General features: G+C 39.1%; 1 protein-coding gene across 6 annotated transcripts in view; it reads left to right on the top strand.

Annotated features, from left to right (window-relative positions):
- UNC80 (unc-80 homolog, NALCN channel complex subunit) overlaps positions 1-24,220 on the top strand; it is a 237,775-nt gene that overhangs the window by 180,160 nt on the left and 33,395 nt on the right. For all 6 annotated transcript variants that reach the window (XM_082396411.1, XM_082396407.1, XM_082396408.1 and 3 more), the window contains 9 exons: positions 1,107-1,287; positions 2,504-2,772; positions 4,288-4,422; positions 6,982-7,120; positions 7,749-7,845; positions 15,054-15,224; positions 18,638-18,730; positions 20,140-20,175; positions 20,530-20,748. In XM_082396411.1, coding sequence (XP_082252537.1) covers positions 1,107-1,287; positions 2,504-2,772; positions 4,288-4,422; positions 6,982-7,120; positions 7,749-7,845; positions 15,054-15,224; positions 18,638-18,730; positions 20,140-20,175; positions 20,530-20,748 — 1,340 coding nt within the window. The remainder of the gene's footprint in view (positions 1-1,106; positions 1,288-2,503; positions 2,773-4,287; positions 4,423-6,981; positions 7,121-7,748; positions 7,846-15,053; positions 15,225-18,637; positions 18,731-20,139; positions 20,176-20,529; positions 20,749-24,220) is intronic.

The raw sequence follows: 24,220 nt of genomic DNA, 5'->3' as shown, positions 1-24,220 counted from the left end.
TGTGTTCTATTCATTTATTTTTAATAAGATGTTGAAACAAGAAACTATTATTTCAATTTTTCTGCACGTAGTAAGGATGCTATTCAAAAATATCTTCAGGAGATGGCATAGAATCCGACCACTTAAGTAATTAAAAACATAGTTAGTATTAACTACCTAAATTGCATTTAGAAGAAAGAAAACAGTGAATGTATTACAAAGTGTGAGGTGTTGGGCAAAACTATAAGACCTTAAATATAAATAATTTCTAAAACAATTCCCCACAAATTATCCCAGCCTCTGATTTTGGCAGCAAAATAATGAAAACCATAATCAATAACTGCACTTCACGAGTGTGTTTTTTTAATCATGTTTAAGAACACGTTTTAAGAGAATAACATAAAACGGGGCCCTTGCTCTATTTATACTCCAAGTTGGGATCTTAAGACTTCTTTCTAATTTCCTCAGGGAGATAATAATAGACAGACCTGTGGTTCGGGCTCTGAAGTCTCCTCAACAGCTGCTCACAGCTTATCATCTTCCTAGTCACATCCCCCTGCCCACTGATCAGCAACAGAAAAGGCACTAAGAGAAGGACCAAAAGACCCATGTTCACGTCATCTAAACTCAGGGCTAAAGGGCCACCAATCTAGGTCCTATTAGCTTTTGTTCCAAGATAGGTTTTTCCTGGAACCTATTTCAGTCTTTAAGAGGCAAACCCAGAAACAGCGTGAGGCATCAGTAGAAATGATAGAAGCAATTGGAACTGACTGGCTCCTGTTGGAGAAGGTCTTCTATGTTATGACATCCAAACAGATGGGCTGTATTTAATACTGAACTGTTCTTGACAATGCTTGCCTTGTGCTCCTCCTCTAGCTGGCAAACTCCATAAGAAACACTTCCTTCTGTAGAACAGACAGATGCAGGAAGTGAGAGTCAATTAAGTATTGTTTGCTCTTTCTATGTGGTAAAGAAAAAATATTTCTCTCTCATTTCACTTCCCCCATCTTTCAATTTTTAATCAGCCCGGTTTGCCATTAAAGTTTTCACTTCAGTTTCTTCACTCTTGGTAATTTCAGAGTTGCCAATTCTACTTTTCATCTGCTCCTGCCTTTGTCTGCCGGTAGGTATTCACTCGGAAGCTGGAGGAAGTGGGGAGGGTTTTGTTTCTCATCTCCCTCACCCAGAAGATCCCCACAGCCCACAAGCAGTCCCACGTCTCCATGCTCCAGGAAGACCTCCTCCGACTGCCCTCATTCCCTCGAAGTGCTATTGATGCGGAGTTTTCACTCTTCAGCGATCCTCAAGGTATCAAGAAAGAAGCATTTCCTCTCTTGGGTTTCTTCTCCTGCCCTTCTTTTGTCCTCAGCTAGAGGACATCTCTATCTTAATCGGCAGACAGTTCTCTAAGCTAGTGGCTCTCAGCTCTTGAGTGGGCACCAGAATCACCTAGAGAACTTGATAAAACACAGATTGCTGAGTCCCACCCTCCAGCCCCGAGTTTCTGATTCAGTAGCTCTGGAATGGGGCTTGGGAACTTGCATTTCTGACAGGCTCCCAGGTGAGGCTGGTGCTTCTGTTCCAAGGACCAAATCCTGAGACCACTGCTCTAAGCTAATCGTAAGCAATTGAAGGAATTAGTGTGGTATTGTTAGGAGAGTACTTGACTAAGTGAAGAACAGGTATTTATATGACATTCAAGAGGAGGCAAAACGAATCTACAGTGACAGAAATCAGAACAGTAGTTACCTCTGGATTGGGGGGAATGGATTTCCCAGAAAGGGGTATGAGAGAACTTTCTCAGGTGATGAAAATGGGCTATATATTGATTGGCGTGTTGGTTACATGAGTGGGTATTTTTGTCAAAATTCATTGAATTCTACATTTATGATCTGTGCCTTTTACTCTATCTAAATTATACCTTCTTAATTAGAAACTCTGGAGCCAGGGCCCAGTAATCTGTGTTTTTACAAGACCTCCAGGTGGTTTTGATGCCCTAGGAAGCTTGAGAACCATTATTCAAATTGAGAGAGAGAGAGAGAGACTGAGACAGAGAAATTGAAAGAGACCCATTTTGAAACCACGCTCTGTTACTCAGTTATTAATTTGGGACAGTTTACTTAAATCAGCATCCCTATGCTCTACATCTTCATCCAGAAGCTCCAGAGAAATAGTAGACAGAGCTCTAGTCTGACCATGAGTTCAAAGACCAAGAACAAGTCCCAGCCCTGCCATTTTCTCAATAACTTATTTTTTCTCAAAGCCACAGCTTATGCAGCAGCAACACACTGCACCTGCCTGCCCTGTCTTGCCCACAGAGTTGAATCAAAGAGGTGATGAAGAGAGTACTTGGAGGGCTAGGAGGTGTCACAGCAGTGGCTGCAATATTGTTCTGGGAAGCGTATCAGCAGTAGATCTTCATGTCCCTGAGCTGGAAACAGCAGCGCCCTGGGGTTTGATTGCCCTCCACACGGACAGGATTGGCGTGGGGCTAATTCTGTCTCTGCTGTTTCATGTTTCACAGCTGGGAAGGAGCTGTTCGGCCTCGACACTCTTCAGAAAAGCTTGTGGATCCAGCTCCTGGAGGAGATGTTCCTGGGCATGCCGAGCGAGTTTCCCTGGGGAGATGAAATCATGCTTTTCCTCAACGTTTTTAACGGGGCTCTGATCCTGCACCCAGAAGACAGTGCCCTGCTCAGGCAGTACGCGGCCACGGTCATCAACAGCGCTGTGCACTTCAATCACCTCTTCTCCCTCAGCGGCTACCAGTGGATTCTGCCCACCATGCTGCAGGTGCACAGGCTCTCCTCTCCTGCCCAGGGAACAGGTCAACAAGATCTGTACCAAAACTTTGAATGATGGTATTATCTTCTTCTATGACCTCAGAAGGCACCAAATGAAACCCCCCTAGAAACTTCCAAAAGGTCATAATATTCCATTCTATTCTGAGATCTCCCAGACCTGGGCTGTGCTTTCCCATTTCTTCTGGACCAGTGGTTCTCAAAGTGCAACCTCTAGAGCAGCAGCTGCAGAAGCATCCGCATCCCCTGGGGATTTGTTAGAAATGCACATTCTTGGGTTCCATCCCAGTGCTACTTAATCAGAAACTCTGGAGTCAGGGCCCAGTAATCTGTGTTTGTACAAGACCTCCAGGTGGTTTTGATGCCCTAGGAAGCCTGAGAACCATTATTCAAATGTATGGCAAGCGTTCAGTTGATGTTTCTCCCAAGAGAGTCTCCAACCTCTGTCTGAATAGAGACTTTCATTGCCATTAAATTTGGTACGACAAGGTTGGAGGAGGTGAATGTAGCAGGAACAGTGTTCACTTAGTCATGTCTAATGTGTACGTGGCTACAGTTAGGAGTACTGAATAAAGTTCAGAAGGGGCCTGGGGGGCTCATCCTAGTTCTCATTTTTATGGAAATTTTAATAGAATTATGGAAGTAATACATGCTCGTGTAAAGTGACATTTGCTCAACCTACAGGGGCAAGAAATTGACTTTTAATATCATCAAGGGCTCTCTGTCCTATTTTTAGATAGTTGGAATTTCCTCTATAACTTTTAAAATAATTATCAAAAACAATAAATGCTCATTATAAAATTCAAAAGATAAAGAAAAGCTTAAAGAAGAAAATAAAGATCACCTATAATCCTCCTCCTAGATAACCATCGTTTACACACCTTGAAAATCTTGGTACTCTCTCCTACTTTTTCTAAAACAAGTTGAATCATACCATATATTCAAGTTTGTTACCTACCTTTTTTAATGTGACACTAAGAATATTGTGGGAATTTTCCCTGTAGCACTATATAGCATCTTTTAAAAAGTAACTGATAGTATTCTGTCGAATGCATATACATAATACACTTAACCCCAATTTATGAATAATTTATAAGTTGTTTCAAATTTTCTACTATTTTAAGCAACCTTGCAGCAGTCATTATTGTATATGTATCTTTGTACATTTGTCTAACTGTTTTCTTAAGAAAAATCACTAGTCACAAACTTCCCAAGAAAAAAGTATATTTATATTTTTAGAATTAAATATAAATATACTTATATGTATATGAGTATATAAGTATACTTATATAAGTATATAAATATAAAACATATTTATATTTTTAGGATTTCTATGTATATTGCCAGATTTCTCTCAAGAAGGTATATACCATTTTACACTCCCCTCCATCAGTTTATGAAATTAGTCATTTCCGTCCATGCTTCCCATGGCTATGAGTTTTAAAAGCAAACACAACTCTAGTAGGCTGTTAAGGAATTTTCTGAATATGGTGACGTTTTTCCATAGGTGTACTCTGACTATGAAAGCAATCCCCAGTTGCGTCAAGCCATTGAATTCGCCTGCCATCAGTTCTACATTCTACACCGGAAGCCCTTTGTGCTCCAGCTGTTTGCAAGTGTGGCCCCTCTCCTGGAGTTTCCTGTGAGTAAGCTCTGTGGAAATAAAGGAAGACCAACCCAATGAGGAAAGCAAAGTCTCCTTATTCAGGGCTCACTACAGCCAGGGACTCCTGGGCTGGTTACTGCAGATGGTAGATCAGAGTTCTATATTTATGTACGGCCTGGTCATTGTCCATTGGTATAATCAGTCTCTCAGCTCTCTTCATGCAAGCAGTGGGATATAAATTCCAAAAATTATTTCTCTTTCAACAAGAAAATCTTCTCTCTTCAACATTTCTCTTCAACCCTCATTTCGGCCCCATGGATGTAAATAGATCAACTCTCTGGTTTTTTATACTCAGTTAATGAAAGGATGGAAAATGGAAAATGATAAAAGGAAGAGTTCCTGATTCTCATTTTGTTCTGTCACTCTCTAGCACTTACCCTGCTTTATTTTTATTTTTCTGCAGAGCATTTATACCATATCACATGTAATATATGTATTTGTTTCACTAATATGTATCTTTACCACACCCCACAATAGAATTTGAGCTCCGTTAAAACGAGACATTTGTCTGGTTTTTGCTTGCCTTTTGCTTGTTTTTAGTTGTTGTTTTGTTTGTTTGTTTTTGTTTTTGTTTTGCTATGACTGCAGTGCACAAAATGGTGCCTGGCACATAGTAGGAATTTAATGAGGTTTTTTTTTAATTAATTTTTATTGGAGTATAGTTGCTTTACAATGTTGTGTTAGTTTCTGTTGTAGAGCAAAGTGAATCAGCTATATGTATACATATATCCCCTCTGTTTTGGATTTCCTTCCCATTTAGGTCACCACAGAGCACTGAGTAGAGTTCCCTGTGCTATATAGTAGATGCTCATTAGTTATCTATTTTATATACACAGTAGTGTATATATGCCGATCCCAATCTCCCAAGTCATCCCACCACCCCCCTTTCCCCCTTGGTATCCATACATTTGTTCTCTACATCTGTGTCTCTATTTCTGCTTTGCAAATAAGATCATCTATACCATTTTTCTAGATTCCACATATATGTGTTAATATACGATATTTGTTTTTCTCTTTCTGACTTACTTCACTTAGTATGATAATCTCTAGGTCCATCCATGTTGCTGCAAATGGCATTATTTCATTCTTTTTATGGCTGAGTAATATTCCATTGTATATATATACCACGTCTTCTTTATTCATTCCTTTGTCGATGGACATTTAGGTTGCTTCCATGTCCTGGCTATTGTAAATAGTGCTGCAATGAACATTGGGGTGCATGTATCTTTTTGAATTAGAGTTTTCTCTGGATATATGCCCAGGAGGATTTGTTGTTTTAATGAATGAATCAAAGTCATTTTACAGAGATTTGAGATGGTAAGTATCTCCATTCTGGAGATAGATTACCAAATAAGACCTGTAAAATTCCCAGGGTTGTCAAAAAATTCATCTGTTTCTCAAACATATTTGATGTATTCAACTAATCCATTATGGAAATTTGGGGGGGAATGCTGAGTCCCACTATCATAGACCAGAGAAAACATAGGCATGAACTTTACTGGCAGTTCACGTGTTGCTGTATTTTTATGAGTTTCCACAAATATCTCTTTTGTACTAGATTAGCATTTAATAGATCCCTTAAAAGTCAGGTGTTCACGCCATACAGTAGCATGGTTGGATGCAGAATTCTGTAAGCTGAATACTGCCTAGATATTGTTATCAATGGCAGTGTTTATGAAACTTGTATTCCTGATCAAACCATGTTAGTACTGATGTAGGAATTAATAAAGTAAAACGGCTTTTCTTTTGTTTTTAATTGAAGTATGGTTGATTTACAATGTTGTGTTAATTTCTGCTGTACAGCACAATGATTCAGTTATACATATAGATATATACATCTTTTTTATATTCTTTTCCATTATGGTTTATCACAGGATATTGAATATAGTTCCCTATGCTATACAGTAGGACCTTGTTGTTTATCCATTCTATATATAATAGTTTGCATCTGCTAATCCCAAACTCCCAATCCATCCCCCTTCACCCCCCTTGGCAACCACAATTCTGTTCTGTGTCTGTGAGTCTATTTCATAGATAAGTTCATTTGTGTCATACTTTAGATTCCACATATAAGTGATATCATATGGTATTTGTCTTTCTAACTTCACTTAGTATGATAATCTCTAGGTCCATCCATGTTGCTGCAGATGGCATTATTTCATTATTTTTATGGCTGAGTAGGATTCCATTGTATATATATACCACATCTTCTTTATCCATTCATCTGTCGATGGACATTTAGGTTGTTTCCATGTTTTGCCTTCTGTGAATAGTGATGCTATGAACATATGGGTGCATGTGTCATTTTGAGTTAGAGTTTCCTCTGGGTATATGCCCAGGAGTGGGATTGCTGGATCATACGGCAACTCTATTTTTAGTTTTTTTCAGGAACCTCCATTCTGTTTTCCACAGTGGCTGCACCAACTTACATTCCCACCAACAGGGTATGAGGGTTCCCTTTTCTCCACACCCTCTCCAGAATTTGTTATTTGTAGACTTTTTAATGATGGACTAAAATGGCTTTTCTTTGTACAGGACGCTGCCAATACTGGCTCCAGCAAAGGCGTGTCAGCTCAGTGCCTGTTTGACTTGCTGCAGTCGCTGGAGGGGGAGACCACTGACATCCTAGACATCTTAGAGCTGGTCAAAGCTGAGAAGCCTCTTAAGTCATTAGGTAAAAGCAAAACTTGCCTTGACATTCTTTTTCTTTTTGTAATCTTTCTTTTTTTAAACAACCTTATACTGAATATTTTGAACTAAATCAAAACAGCAAAAATAAGTGGAACGGTGCTATAAATGAAATGAGTACGTTTTCCTATCTCCTGTTTTTCTTAAATTTCTTGTAAATCTTAAAATGTAAAGGATTCTCTGCCATGAAAATTGTATTAAAAGGGGGGCTCAATAGACCACTGTAGTTTTCAGAAAACTGGGTTTTCCTGGGCAATTCTAAGTGAATAACCCTTTAAGACAAGCTTTTATTATCATGGAATGTGTACAATTAGAGGTATTCAAAGATGGAGTCTCATGTCTTACCTTAGAGCATCCAAATATCCTTCTATTAGATGAGTTTTTTTAAACTACCAAAAAAAAGCACTTTTATTTGTCATCTGAATATTCAAAAATAGAACAGAATTTTTAGTCCCTTTAGATGAGGATATTAAGTGTTCACAGTTTAGGAATAAAGTCTAACAAAGAAATGCCTACAAAATATAACTGGAAAGAAAGTGTTAGGAGTAATAAATTCTTCTTTATCCCTGGTGGAATCCACTCTGATCGTGTGCCTTGACCTTCTGTCCCTTCAGATTTCTGCTATGGAAACGAAGACCTGACTTTCTCTATAAGTGAAGCCATTAAGCTCTGTGTTACTGTGGTGGCATATGCTCCTGAGTCGTTCAGAAGGTAACTGCAGCCTTTTATTCTGTGCCTTGTAATAAGTAAGTATGGCAAAGGAAATAAAATTGAGTGACTACAAAGGTTATGTTTGCTAATGTTAGCCTGTAATGTTCTGGCAAGTACGTTTTCAAAAACTAAATTTAGGGAACTTGTCATAGCAGAGGTTATGAAAAATATAGTAAATCTTCATCAATTTGAAATCCCCTAATTTGGAAATTGTGAAGTGGCTAACTTGTTTTAGTCTTGTTTAGGAAATATCCTCACATGTAACAGAAATTAATAGCAAATAAAATTTCAGAAAAGACATTTAAGCTATTTAAGAAAACTCCTTTCAAGGAGCAATAAGAACTTCTGTCACACAAAGAGCAGGAAGAGAAATCTTGCCTGTCATTTTGCCAAGTGCAAGGAATCCAAAGGACTCACCATGGAGAGTGTTATTTCCAGTTCTAGGATGTTGGCTCTGATCTGATTTTATTTACATATATATATAATATGTGAAGTGAAAATCAGTCTCATCTCTCTATTAAAATAGGTATACTAAAGGCAGAGACAATAATTCAAATGAATTATGGATAGCCCCTTTTTATGTAATCTACTGCTTAAAGATAAGAGCTGCATTCCTTCCAAATGTTCCATAATTCTGGCTTAACCAACCCTATGGCCTTCCCTCCTCTTCCTCAATTCAACATTAGGAAATCTCTCCCTCTTAATTTCTCAATCTACTTTGATTTTTTCTTGTAATATCTAACCCATAAACAAAGCATTAGATTGTATTCTACCATATTCTTAGTATATGTGATATACCTTCCAATGCCCAATATAGTGCTGTATTCCATAGATGATACAACAATATAAATTTATAAAATGAATGAATCAGATAACAGCCAACTGTTTCCATGTTCCTATTTCTCTCATTTGTAATTCTTCTTGCATAGGCCTTTGTGGTAAGAAAATAGTTTGAAAATAAAAATATGAATTAGTCATAAACATATCACAGTTTTTGCCTCAACTTTCTTTCTTTTGAGAGAAGGATGGGCTAATAAATTATTCCAGGGTATTGCTCCTCTGTTAAGACTGCCAGATCTAGGTAGGTTATCACCTTTCTGATGTAAATTCAAAGAACTGAGACTACAAACTCCTGTCACACAAGGAATAAAATATAAATCTTATCTGAGTGTTCTCTCAACTCAAGGATGCTGGCTCTGATCTAACCCAGAGTCACCCACATTGGTCCTACCTCCTCGGACCAGCTGTTGATCTCATGTGCTCAGGGTGAGTTGTGACTCTGACTCAGGTTTGAAGTGAAAGGGAAGGTGACTAGTGAGTCTCCTGGTGAAGCAAACAGAGAACTAGCACTTGTCCGTTCATACCAGTCCAGTTCTAACCTAATAGTCAAGCCTATCCTGAAGCATCTATAGATCAGGTGATTTATGGAACACTAGATAGAGATGTATATCTGATCTGAAAGTAAAGCATAGTGATCTACTTGGGATGTAAAGATTGCTTGGGGCTTACAGATTTCCACATTACTTAAAATTCTTAATTCTGTCTGTTTGATCAAACCTCCTTATCAATTTCTCGTATTCCTCCTTAAGTCTACTTCTGGTTTTCAATTAGTGTAGAAAAATATTGACCCAACTATTGCAACTCTACTATTTTAACGCAGTGGATATTTTGACCCCAAGGATATTTTGACTATGACTTTATAAATACAAACATCTTAATCATAATTATACCTATAAATTTTCATTAAGGGATTATTTTCTAATTTATTTATGCCAGTTTAATTCCTCAATCAGTCATTTTATGTTGCAAATAAGCCACTTTCAACTTTTCATTTTTATTTTATCAAAGTTCTTTTCATTGAAATTATTTTCTTTCTATGTAAAATTTATAATAAAGTTTACATTCATTGATTAAGTTTTGGGGGAGGACTTCTTTTATCTTGGTCTGTATCAAACTTTGCTTATTAGAGTTTCTATCATTTTGAGCTTTTGTGTTTCAGGTTTTGATCATTACTGCATAGTTTCCCCAAGTCAAATTTCAATGGCGCCCATAAGATGTAGTTTCTTAATGTAGAATAAACATCTGAAGCAAGATGTTTATTAAATAACAAATTCTACTCAGTGGTATTTTAACAATTGTCAGTTTTATTTTATGTCAAAAATTCTTTCAGAATAGTTATTATGAATTGGATAAAAGACTGGGAATTTGTATTTTTAAAGTAATCAGCAGCAGACAGCTGGTCAGATATTCCCAGACTGTTTTATTATTCAGGATTAATCTTAGAGTGTAATACCATTATATAATATTCTTCCATCAGTTTGTTCATTATGTACTATCTCCTCACACACCGCTGGGACAGAGAGAGCAAATGGTAGGGTCAGAACATCCCGCTGACAAGCAGGGTGACCTCCGCCCCATCTCCACAGTGCATTTCCCAGTCCCCCCACTGCAAATAATCTCTCCTTTCTGGTCCCAGAGCAATTTATTTTGAAGTTTTCCCTTATGAAATCTGTTGCTCAGCCATCTCGAGGCGCTGAGCCAAGTCACCTTACCTCTCCTGCCCTCTTACCAACCAAGTTTGTAAACATAAGGAGCCACCTGAAGAAAATGCATACAGTTTATTCTTACCACAGCCTCTGGTGTAAATCTCTGCTCTCCTTGCCTGAGCTGAATATCATAGCCATCTTGAGGGTCCTCTTTATCCTTTCTCAGAAACTCCTGAAACGGTGTCAGTCATAAGAGGTTTGAGGAAGGAGTTGAGGTTTCTGGAAGGATCCAGTGAAGAGTGACTTCTTTCTTGCCCATGTTCTAAATAAATGAAGGAAGGCAAGGAGGAAGGCAGAAGGGAGGTTGAAATATCACCTTTACTACTGAGAAAGATTAAGTAGGGGAATCAGGCTTGAAACAGGACTGCCCTGAGAACTCACAGCAGAGGATAGAAGCCCTGTTGGCAGGCTTTTCCAGGAAAAGGAAAAGAGCTGAGCTGATTTTGCCCAGTATGTCTGTATCAATTTGCCCCTCAAGTAAGTCTTTGTCTTCTGCAGAACAGAATGAGTAAACGGGCAAAGAGGAACCGGGATTGATATGGACTGAACTCTCTCTGCTGTAAGGAAACATGAGGAATAAGTAAAAAATGCCACCCCCATCCCCAACATTCCCACCTTATTTTGTCTTAAGCAGTGGGGATTAAACACTATGCCCCTGGTCAACCCTGCCTCAGGAGGGCAAATCTACCCTCTCTCAGGACGGTCCTCATCCTCCTTTCCTTGGGCTCCTCCTACAAAATCACAGCTCCATAAAAGGTTCAGAAATGGATCAAAACCTTGCATTAACTTAACTCCAAGTCCACTCGATTCCTAAGTGTCAAAATACCCCCTCTTCTATTTTCCACTCCAAGCATATCCAGTACCATGTTATTAGGGTGTATCAGAGATTCTGCTGTGTGGTTAAGTGATAACATGAAGACACTGCAATGATAAAATGTATAAAGATTCTCTAATATTAAAATGTTAACAGCATAGAGAAGCCCTAAATTTGACTAAAAATTCCTCGCATTATCAAATTCCCAATGAGATATGAAGGACACTTTCAAGTTAAAATCCAAACACATTGAAATCAAAAGGAATTAGAGTTCACAATCAAATTCCCTTGTCATTGTGAGTTAAAAGCCAGAATCCAATACTGTTAAGCTAAATTAAAATTTTTTTTAAAAACCTCCCTAATACCTTATTCTGCTCTGTTTAAGCCAGAACTGTTCTTAATTCCTGGGTGGAGCCAGGATCTCTTAAGTAGTTGTTCCCTAGGATATGTTTCATGGGAATAAATTCAATTCTTACAAGACTTCAACATTTGTAATACCAAGTCCCTGTTGTGCTTAAATTTTTTTTTAAATAATGTATTTTATTTAAATATTCATACAAGAAAGTTTTTACAAATTGTAATTTTATAGTTTCATGAATGTATACAAAGTTAACACATCAGTGTAACTACCACTCAAATTGAAAAATCAGATAAAAGAACCACTATCCTGATTTCCAACATCACAAATCAGCTTTATCTGTTTCTGAACTCAACTACAATGAAATAATATGGTAGGTATTTTTTAATGTCTGACTTCTGTTATTCAGTATTATTTCATGAGATTCATCCACGCAATCGTGTATAACAATAGTTCTTCATTTGTCTATAATATTCTATTGTATGGCTATGCTGCAATTTGTGTATTTCTTCTTTTGTTGACAGACATTTGTGTTGTGTCCAGTTTGAAGCTATTACCAATAATGCTGCAGTGAACATTTTTGTATATCTTTGTGTGCACATATATATGCGTCTCTGTGGGTAGAAATGCTCTGCTAGATCATAGAGTATGTATATGTTTTGCTCTAGTAGATACTACCAAAAAGTTTTCCAGAGTGCTTTTATCAGTTTTCACTCCCGCCAGCAGTGTATAAGTGTTCCAGTACTCTACAGCCTCATCAACACTTTGTATTGTCAGTCTTTTTTATTTTAGCTGTTTTTGTTGGCTTATAGTGATATCTCATTGTGGTTTTAATTCCCATTTCCCTCCAGCAAATTAAAAGGTTTGGAAGCCTTTCAGATTGTTTACTGGAATTTGGATATCTACTTTTGCAAAGGGCCTATTGAAGTATTCTACCCATTTTTAAATGAGATTATCAGTCATTTTTATTTGATATATAGAATTTTTTTTAAAGAGTCTGACATAAGTACATTTTAACTTATATAGAGTGGTGTGCTGGTAAACATTTAACAACCAACTCTCTGGGGGAAAGAGTTCTGATTGTAGCATTGCCAATTTGCCAATATGTAGCAATTGCTGAATGCAAAATACCAGAATGACATCATTGAATGTGGTGTTGGAAAGAGATGCTTACGGTAGGCCTTATTTTTTTAATTAATTTTTTTTTTAAATTAATTTTTATTGGAGTATAGTTGCTTTACGATGTTGTATTAGTTTCTGCTGTAAAGCAAAGTGAATCAGCTATACATATACCTCCTCTTTTTTGGATTTCCTTCCCATTTAGGTCACCACAGAGCATTGAGTAGAGTTCCCTGTGCTATACAGAAGGTCCTCATTAGTTATCTATTTTACACATAATATCAATAGTGTATATATGTTAATCCCATCCCAATCTCCCAGTTCATCCCATCCCCCCCTTCCCTCTTGGTATCCATACGTTTGTTCTCTATGTCTGTGTCTCTATTTCTGCTTTGCAAATAAGATCATCTATACGATTTTTCTAGATTCCACATATGCGTTAATATGCAATATTTGTTTTTCTCTATCTCACTTACTTCACTCTGTATGACAATCTCTAGGTCCGTCCACATCTCTGCAAATGATCCAATTTTGTTCCTTTTTATGGCTGAGTAATATTCCAGTGTATATATGTACCACATCATCTTTATCCATTCCTCTGTTGATGAACAATTAGGTTGCTTCCATGTCCTGACTATTGTAAATAGTTCTGCAATGAACCTTGGGGTGCATGTATCTTTTTGAATTATGGTTTTCTCTGGGTATATGCCCAGTAGTGGGATTGCTGGGTCATATGGTAGTTTTATTTTTAGTTTTTTAAGGAACCTCCATACTGTTCTCCATAGTGGATGCATCAGTTTACATTCCCACCAACAGTGTAAGAGGGTTCCCTTTTCTCCACACCCTCTCCAGCATTTGTTGTTTGTGGATATTTTGATGATGGCCATTCTGACAGGTGTGAGGTGATACTGCATTGTAGTTTTGATTTGCATTTCTCTAATAATTAGTGATGTTGAGCACCTTTTCATGTGTTTGTTGGCCATCTGTATGTCTTCTTTGGAGAAATGTCTGTTTAGGTCTTCCACCCATTTTTTGATTGGGTTGTTTGTTTTTTTGATCTTGAGCTGCATGAGCTGTTTGTATATTTTGGAGATTAATCCTTTGTCAGTTGCTTCAGTTGCAAATATTTTCTCCCATCCTGAGGGTTGTCCAGTAGGCCTTCTTGACAGGTTATTTAGCCATTCCAGCACACCCCTGGCTACTTGTATTTCAAATAACATCTCTTACTCTGTGGCTTATAATTTTACTCCCCTAAGGTTGTCTTTTGATGAACAGAGCTCTTCATTTTAATATAGTCCAATGTATCACCTTTTTCCTATTTTTTAGTGCTTTCTGTGTCCTCTTATGAAATCTTGGCTAACTCAAGGTTATGAATATATCCCCTTATATGCTAGGTGCTTTTTTGTTTTTATCTTAACATTTAGATTAACAAGCCATCTGGAATTAATTTTGGTATGGTGTAAAGTAAGGGTCAAAGTTTATTTTTCCCATAGAGATATCTAATAAGCAATAGACCCAGCACCATTTATAGAAAAGACTAGCTTTTCCCCATTGCACTGCAGTGTCATCTTTGTTATAAATCAAGTATCTGTGGATCTGTCTTGGACTCCTTATTCTGTTTCATATATCTATTTGTCTTTCCTTGCACCAATATTATACTGTCTTAATTATGATAGTTTTATAAAAAGTCTGATGTCTGGTAATATGTCTTTTTACAATTATGAAATTTCCATCTTTAACTTACCTTGAAGTCTGTTTTGTCTGACATAATAGTTACATCAGCATTCTTTTGGTGTTTGCTCTTACTTTCACGTTCAACATTTCTATATACTTATATTTAATGTCTCTTGATAGCAAAATATAGCTGAATTTTTAAATTATTCACACTAGTAAGCAGCCATTTTCATACCTGCATCACAGTGACTGTTTCCAGACTAGACTCTTGCTGTAAAATTGCTTAAGCTTTAAGAAGCCAGCCTCCTAAAGAAGGGTTTTATTTTGTCTCAGATTTGTTGCAAATTACTGAATGGAAGCTTTGTTGATGATTGTGAAGCTTGTTTCTCTGATTGACTGAATAGCTCTGCCTGTTACCATTCTATTGTTCTTTCAACCAATTGTATATATGCTAACTCTCCCAAGTAGATAATATTCTTCCTAAATGCAGAATTTTATCACCTTTTATCCGGTGCTTAATTAACTAATTAATTAGTGTTGGTCGATATTTCCAGCAGCTTTAATTACTCTTGACTTGGGTGGAGTGGGAAGGGGATTCAGAATTTCCCAACTCTCTAGAGGGTCTCCATTTCTCCGTGCTCCAAAATATCAAGTAGGATGTAAAAACGTGATTTGGTTTTCTGTCTGTTGATTAAAGTCTTCAGATGCTGATGGTCTTGGAAGCTTTGGTGCCATGTTACCTACAAAAGCTAAAGAGGCAAACGTCACAAGTGGAGACAGGACCCGCTGCCCGAGAGGAGATCGCCGCCATGGCTGCTCTTGCGACATCGCTGCAGGCCCTTTTATACAGTGTAGAGGTCCTCACCAGGTAACCCCATCGGCAGAAATAGCCACAGCCATAAACTATATGTATCCGCCAAAAAGATGAAGGTGGTGGCTAAAAATCTCTAAAACCCAGTTTTTATTTACAGATAACTTATCCAAACTCAGCTAAAACTGCAAACATTCCCTAAGTTGTTTAGATAAATAGTGCTCAGTAGTCTAAATAATAATAATAATAATGACAATAATAATAATAATTGTTAGTATTGTTATTCTACCATGATTGCTAAACACACATTTACATGTAGCTTGCTGAGCTTCTGTGGCAGTTTTAGCCCAGCGGTAAACAAATCTTTTGTAAAAGGGCTAATTTAGTGAATATGAAAATGTGATCCACGTTTTTATTAGCTCTTATTTTATGAGACATGATATGTCTGCAATTTCAACTAAGCATTCTTCTATTATTTTCCTGTTGTAAAGACAAGCTGGGTTTATTTCTACTATAATTTCAGAAGCTACATAACAAACGTAAACTACAAAATTTTATTCTAACGCTAGAATTGATAGATTGTCTGTCGGACAGGACTCAAGAGCGCTGAGAGAGGGGACTGAGGGATTTAGGAATGGAAAGGTCAGTTGACACCAGGGTTCAACCCTAAACAAAGTTCCAAGAAGTTAACCCTGTCACCAGATTGTTGGGTACAGAAGCAGAGGAACTGAGCTGCCCTGTGTCAGGGAAGGGCTGGATTGATGAGGCCTGGGCGGGCGTTGGCGGGTGGGGGGATTAGCGGGGCTGGGGGGATGTCTGTGTACCAAGGATAGAGCGAGTGGGGATGGTAGATGCAGGACACTATATAGTGATAAGCTTTCCTTTTCCATTGTCATCTAAAATCAGCTGGAAGGAGACGTTCCTCCCCACGGGTGGAGGTGGGGAAGCCATCTTTCTGCATTGATGTCTTCGCTCCTCCATCCCATTTGGCCATATTGTTAGCCTAAAATTCTATGGTTTACTCCCATCACGGGCACCAACTTCTCCAGCCCCATCTTGCTCAGTTGGTGAGGGGACTCGCTGAAACCCCTCAGCCCAGGGAGGACTTTTCCAGCGTGCACCAGCAAGTGAGAGGGGGAGTGAGATGGTTATTCATTAAGTTCAATCTATGTTTAGTTCCTAATCTGGCACTACATTGCCCACCGAGGCAAGCAGAACATAGCCCAAAGCCTTGGGTAGACTCTCTGCTGAAGTGCCCGCGTGCATCTAATCTGAGGAGATGCGGAGCAGGGAGCAGTGACAAACTGCCCGTGAGAAACAGCCCCCAGGGCTTTGGTGATGGTTTCCTGAAAGTCTGAGGGGGAAGAACATTACAAGGAGAAATACATGACCTACACCCTTCCTTCTGCACCCACCTGGTCATGTCACTAGTGCCTTCCTGTGACTAGAGGAGAGAAGGGCAGTCAATTTCCTTCAAGGGCCACTTGATTCTTTCTCTTTACAGTACACAATGTTGATGCTTTCTATTCCCTTTTATAAGGATAAGTCAATTAACTTCTCCAAAACTGACTTACCAAAAATTCCACAAAGAGTTATGGAGGGAGCTCTGACATTTGAAATTCTGTGGCCTTAAATATTCCAGTGTATTTAATATTCTTTTGATGGAGTGGAAGACTAGCCTCATTGGTTGGCTGTAATTGTTCACAACAAAATTGGCTTATTGTTTTTACAAAAAGAAAACGAGAAGAATACCACTTCACTTCCACAGTCCTAATGTACGTTGCTCAGGAAAAAAAATTAACCATTCTATAGGTAGTAACACAGAAACAAGTATATTACAAGTGTATCAGTATTAGTTTTCCATTGTCGCGTAACACATTACCACAAACTGAGAGGCTTAAAACTGAACACATTTATTATCATCGCATGGTTGCCTAGGCCGGAAATCTGGGCAGGCTCAGCTGATCTGTCCGCTCAGGGTCTTGCAAGGCCAAAATCAAGATGTCAGTTAGTCTGGGCTCTTACTGGAACGATCTGGGGAAAAATCCACTTCTCAGCTCATTCAGGGTTTTGGCAGAATCCAGCACCAGGCAGCTTTAGGTCTGAGGTCCCCTTTCCTTCCTGACCGTCAGCCAGGGGCCACTCTCTGCTGTTGGAAGACACCTGTATTCCTTCTTACACGGCCCCCAAGTCATCCAGCCAGCAGTGATTCCTTGAGTCCTTCTCAGGCTTCAAATTTGTCTGCCCCTCCCAAGAGAAACTCTCTGCTTTTTAAGGGCCGGTGATGAGATTAGACCTACCCAGATCATTTCCCTTTTGCTATATGATGTAGCGTGATAATGGGAGTAACAGCAGTGGGGCAGTGGGGGGAAGGTCTTGGGGCTAGCTTTAAATTGTGCCCACTACAGCAAAGGCACGGAAGAGACGGTCTGGGGTGATTTTTAAAGGGCTCCTCTCCAGCCACAACCAGCATACAGAAAATGAGCATAACAAAAGCAAGCTTTAAAGAGTTCATGTAAGCAACTGCTTTGAAAAGCCTTATCTTCCTTTCCATGTCACAGATGACACAGAGGCAGTTTACCTATGTATGAGCTGTTTTGAACCTATTTCTTAGCACCTATAATAAATTACTGACTTAATACTAATTTACTCACTTCCCTGGGTAGTCTTAGGTATAATTTTTTTTTAACATCTTTATTGGAGTATAACTGCTTTACAATGGTGTGTTAGTTTCTGCTTTATAACAAAGTGAATCAGCTATACATATACATATGTTCCCATATCTCCTCCCTCTTGCGTCTCCCTCCCTCCCACCCTCCCTATCCCACCCCTCTAGGTGGCCACAAAGCACCGAGCTGATCTCCCTGTGCTATGTGGCTTCTTCCCACTAGCTATCTATTTTACATTTGGTAGTGAATGTATGTCCATGCCACTCTCTCACTTTGTCCCAGCTTACCCTTCCCCTTCCCCGTGTCCTCAAGTCCATTCTCTATGACAGGAATAAAGACACAGACTTAGGTCTAAATTTGACTAGAAAAATTCTTTCCTTGTTTGATAGTTTCTCAGAAAAACAGAGTGGTTGATTATGGAGCAGGTGGCCTGAATGATATGTACACCCTTTTTCATACTGTCTAGAATGGCTAACTTCCTGGTACCTGTGGAATTGAAAACATGAATTCTTAACTCTCACTTAATCAGCACAGACTTAGAAGTCTGATTTCATGAATGTCTGGTTTGAAGAGTACTTGTTTAGTACTCAGGACCAAGAAATGAAAGACCTTAAATCGTGGTGAGCTTATATAGACCCTTGGGAATCAGTGTTCCCTTTAAAGTGCCTTCCAGGACAGACTCAGCAGAGGAGTGTGACAGAAAAGGCCAAAGTCTTTATAAGCCTCTAGCTTCAAGCTTGTGTGAGCTGCAGTAACTTCATAAGTGTCTCCACTTCTGTGGTTTTGTTACTGTTGTTGCAGGCCCATGACGGCCCCCCAGATGAGCAGGTGTGACCAGGGTCATAAAGGGGCCACCACAGCCAACCACACCATGTCGTCTGGGGTGACTACCAGGTAATTCACTGGCTTTATTCTTCTGTGGTCTCTCAATGTCGTACAACCTGAATCTCAGCTGTTGCAAGTGAAAGGAATCCTGAAAATAGTCGATATTGAGCATGAAAATCTCTAAGGAAAAGAGAAGAAGGTGAAAGTTGAGAGTTACACGAAAACACCTAGGCTTTTTTCTGCAATTGTCACCTTCATAAATGAAGAGAAGTAAGCCACCTTCAGCAACTGGCATTTATGTCCGTTTGTTTGTGTGAACATGCAAGATGTTCTCTGCCTCCTGGGTGGTCTTTGAACTATTCCAGTGTTGTTTCACTTGCCTCCAAGAAAAAGGCAAAGGAAACAATAATAATCAGGAGGTGGCTTCTCATTCCAGGGCAGTTGTGCAGAGTCACCTTTCTTTCATGTGGACAGATTTTCTACAGACATTTCATCCAAGCTTTGACTTAGTCCCTTAACTGATGCTTTCACGGTTGTTGACTTAATCACCTTCCCTCTTTTGGTGCAACTCAGACACTGGCTGCACTAGTTAATACTTTACTTCATTCTGCCTGGGTTAACCTCTAAATACTCTGAGACAAAAATAAAAGTGTAATTAGCTGCCTCCTCCAAGGAAGATTTAAGACAGAGCAAACCCAAAATCAGCTTGGGAGAAAGTTCTCTTTTCCCAATATGGAGAAATTAGTGCAGAGATTATAAGGAAAAACTGAATAATTTTCTATTTTCTCTGAAGCACATTTTTAAGTGTATATCATTACTTATGTAAATTCCCTGCTTATCATACATTTATGTTAAAAATGAAATAAGTTCCCAACTATCACATCAAATATAAATTATCTGATGTGATAGTGTTACCTCAATTTCTCACATTAGGGGAAAATGATTATATGGGTTTTGAGTAATGAGTTTAAGTGATATTTAGAGGTTTCTCTAAGCTTACTGAGCTATGTTCAACACTAGATGAAAGGTGCCCAGAGAAAGAGGGCTTCTAAAGTCCTGTTACCCATCACTCATAAAGCAAGAAGTCTCTAGAACTGAAAGGAAGTCAGCCATACTTCTTCCTAAAATATAGCACATGATGTTAAAACTGCAACTTAGATTCACCTCACCTTTAAAGTTTTCAAAAATTTCCTTCATTTGACCACATTCCATGAGTTTGTGTGTGTTTTTAGAGCGTCTGTCTTTCTACAAATTATCTGGCAATGGAACAGCTTTCATGGCAGCTATAATTGCAGCATATGTGGTAGGCAAATGAAAGATCACGATTTTATATTTTAGGATTAGTATGTGTGTATTAGGAAGCTTACCAAAATGTGTAACTTCAAAGGTTTCTCATAAGAAAAAGTCGTTAAGAGGTCCCACCACAGGGCCCCTGTTCTTACTCTGATAGTTACGCAGACTGTTTTTCTGACTCCCAGGTACCAGGAACAAGGCGCCAAACTGCACTTTATCAGGTACAGAAAGACAACGTAATTTTGTACTAATTCTGTCATCTTGTGGTAATTTGCCTTGTGAGCTGGGTTATGGTTCCGTCAGCTTTCTTTTCATTCAGGCATGGCATCCTACTTCTGCATAAATCCTCAGGAAGTGGCTAATGTAAAGCCACTACAGTTTGGGATGACAGTCTCTTACAGGATGATGAACTTTCTTGATCCTTCCGATAAGGTTCTCCTAGGCCCCGCCCTGCTGCTTCATTAACTTGCATATAATATAAGGCATCATATTTTTCTTCAGTGTGATACCTTCCTCTCATAGTTGCCCCCCATATACCTTCCCAGACCCCCAGTTAAACTTTTATAATTCCCCAGAGAAAATCTGCACTTACTGGAGGAAGGGCAGGGCCTTCCCAGAGAGGAACTAGATGAACGGATTGCTCGGGAGGAGTTCAGAAGACCCCGGGAGTCACTGCTGAACATCTGCACCGAGTTCTACAAGCACTGCGGGCCCAGGCTGAAGATCTTGCAAAACCTGGCTGGGGAACCGCGGGTCACTGCCTTGGAGTTGTTGGACGTGAAGTCCCACATGAGGTACTGTCCTCATTTTCTCTGCCCCTGAGTGTGCACACAGCTTGGGCTGGATGTCTGGAGGGGGTTGGGGGGGGGGGGCGGTGTGTGTGGGGGGGGATAAATGTGGGGCAGGATAAAAACTTGAAACTGGCTGAAATTGATTGGTCTCCTGTAGCTTGGATGCACATCAAACAGGGCCCTCTGGGAAAATAGATGTTAAGTCCGTGCAAAAGGATCTTAGCATGGACAGGGGGAAATGTTCTTAAAGACAGAAAAGCCCAGTTGATATATTTGCTCCTTAATAAAAGAGAGAGAAAGGGAAATTGCATCACCTGAATTCATAGGGAAGTGGCTTTCTTCCACAGGCTCTTTACCGCCCAAATTCTAATTTTTCACAAGAATCCAATGTCTCCTCTCTCTTATTTTACACAAAAAAATGCACAGCTCCTTTCTGCTTGAGGACTTGCTCTGCCACTACACTATCTGAGGACTCAGTGAGGGGCCTGCAGGGAAGGAGCAGTTTTAACTCGGAGCCACAGTTTGGTTGAGTCTGAGATCCCTTTTACACATATTGTGCATGATAGCCTTCCAATGTTTTGAAAAAGTGTCCTGGTAAAAATTCTGCACTAGATGAGGCCAGTCATCATTTAAAAATTTGTACTCCTGGTATGTCAGGGAGAGCCCCCAGAATTATATCTCTGTGCACTCATGTTTCCTTCTTCTTAAGGAGATGTCATTTCACTTGTTGCTTCAAACTATAAAGGCTGTGTCTGTATTTTCAGATTCTTAAAAGGAACATGATTCCAGATGATCTTCTATTTAGACTTGTAACAGTTTTTAAAGCATCATAAAAATGCCTTGAAAGGAAAATTCCATTGGTAACAAAATATTCACTTGGAAAGTTTAGTATATCTGTAAAACTAAAGGTAGGCTTAAGTTCTAGCCTTTCAGAAATAACATTGCAATTTGGCGAAACACACCAATTTCCTGATTATCGTCTCTTTTTTTTCTTAAAATGATTCCTCGAAAAATTTAGAAAGTACTACATGAGGGAAAATGAGAAGCCAGAAATATATGGAGAACACAGGCCCTTTATCCTCCAGACTGATTTCACATTCTCTCAGTTGCTGGCACACACCCAGAACTCTAGAGCGTCACATGTGTTCACACTCCCTGCTGTGCTGTGATGGGGAAGAGCTTATTTTGCACTAAGAATTTCAGCTCCTGCACTGGGAATGGCGAGGAAAGTTTGAAGTGTTAGGCTTCTGTTGCCATAGTAACTCCGCGCTCCATTCAGGCCATCTCCCCTCCTTTCCTACTGATAATGGCTAGCTGACCTGAGTAATTGTACGTCACATTCCCAGAGTCAGAGAATCACTACTATCGACAGACATTTTGTGTGAGAAAGGGGAAAAGATTCCTAAAAGATGGGAGAGCGAGTGAAAAGGGGGGGGGGGGGAGGGGGGGGAGGGGAGAGATCATGATAATGGGTTAGTAACTGTCCTATGTATATCTGTATCTACACTCAAGGCATTTGGAGAGAGGGGAGAGCATGAGTTAGAGAGGCCTGGAGCTCCATCTAGAGGTCAAACCCTATTAAAGGCTGAATGAGCTCAAGGAGTTCAAATGATTAGCTCTGTGCCTGGCACAGATCTAGGGCTCAATAGATGCTAATGCTAATGAGAAAGATCCACATGCTGTCCTAGACACTGGGGATGTAAAATAAAGCCCTAGTCCTCAACATGATAACAGTTCAATACGTGAGGCACACATAAGAATACAGAATGCGGTGTTGCAAGCACTATATATCACATGTGTGTATTTATGTGTTTATTATTTTACCAAGTACTTGAGGCAACTCAGAAAATTATATGATGCAAAGGGTTACAATTTACAAATTAGAGAGTCGAAACAATGTGAGAAATTAGCAGGGAAATAATTTAGATTATGATAAGATTAGCATGGGAAATCTACGTGATTTTATCATATTAGGTACTATTGATGAACTGTAAATTTGACTTTGGGCTTCTGAGTTATCAAAACAACAGGGAGAAATGGCTGATTGTAAAATCATAGTGTCAATAAGATAAAACACACAACTAGTTTTTTTTGGTAAAGCAAAACCCCCTTTTTAAAATATGAAGACCAAGAAGTACCTCCTGGTTGAGGCATGTTAAAAGGAAAAAGCAGAGTGATGGGCAGCAACCTCACCAACATCCCACCACAGGTACAGGGCCAGTCTCACGTGACTGGATGTCTGGCGGTACTGAAAGCTGCAAAACGTCACAATGCAATTCAGCAAGAGTAACCTGTATGAGCACAGTTATTTCATGGCCTGGATCTATAGGAAGGTAGGCAGAATTTTTTAATGCCAGGGACTATTTAGACGACATCCCCTCTGTTCATGCTATTTCGCACCAGCTCTCAATAAAAATGGACCCGTCGTGTTCTCTGGCCAAACAGAGTTTGCTGAGTTCCACATGTTTTGACCCTACACCAAAGCAAAGGGTATAGTTAAGGTTTTCTTTTGTAAATTAAGTACACATTTGCCTGTATGTCAAAGTCAGAGCTAAATATATAAATTTTAGAATTGGGGACCTATAGGTAGAATTTAAAGTCCTAAGAATCGATAGTATCCATCAAGGAGAGAACGTTGATTTTTAAAAAAAAAAAAAAGAAATGGGATGATATAAAAGAGGAGATAATTGCAAGAAGTACTCAATTTGAATCAAAGAGCCAAGAAGGAGTGCTGAGGCAATCTGTACCCCTGCATTTGCAGAAGTTTTGATTGGCTGCAAGGCTCTCAAGTAAAACAGTCTTGATTAGATAGAGTTTCTACCCTAAAGGAATTTATTACCTCATTTTCCTAGACCAAAGCTGCCAAAGCAGCAGAATCGCAGGATAGTAAGCTCTGCAAACTATTTTTTCTCTCTCTCCCCCCCTCCCACCTCTCTCCAACTCTCCCTCCTTCCTTTCTCCCCCTCTGTCTCTCCCTTATGTTCTCAAGGTTATTCATGGGATAGTACAGCAAAGTCTGTATTAAAGGAAATTTTTGTTTTATGCTCGAAGCATATTCATTTTGTAACATGACCAGAGATGAGAGAAATTCAGTTAATAATCCATAAAATGACACAAATCCAACTCTAAGTATTGTTTTAAAGCTTGAAATAGATCAGTTATTTCTCTAGCATTTCTTAAGGTTACCTACAAAATAACAAGGGAAAAGAAATATGTGTATATACTAGATTTGTTGTGGTGGTCACTTCATGATGTATGTGAGTCAAATCATTGCGCTGTACACCTTGGACTTATACAGTGCTGTATGTCAATTATATCTCAATAAAACTGGGAGAAAAAGAAAAAACCCATTTAAAAAAGAAATATGTGTATATAGATATACTTTTATCTGTCAATCAAACAACCTGAAAAGTAAAGAATTATTTTCTGCATGGCACATTTGTGAGAAAGAGATAAACAGAAGAGTGTGAAGACT

This window comes from Balaenoptera borealis (assembly GCF_965194805.1).
Source record: "Balaenoptera borealis genome assembly, chromosome: 6".
Taxonomy (NCBI): domain Eukaryota; kingdom Metazoa; phylum Chordata; class Mammalia; order Artiodactyla; family Balaenopteridae; genus Balaenoptera; species Balaenoptera borealis.
This window is presented reverse-complemented; position numbering and strand designations above follow the sequence as displayed.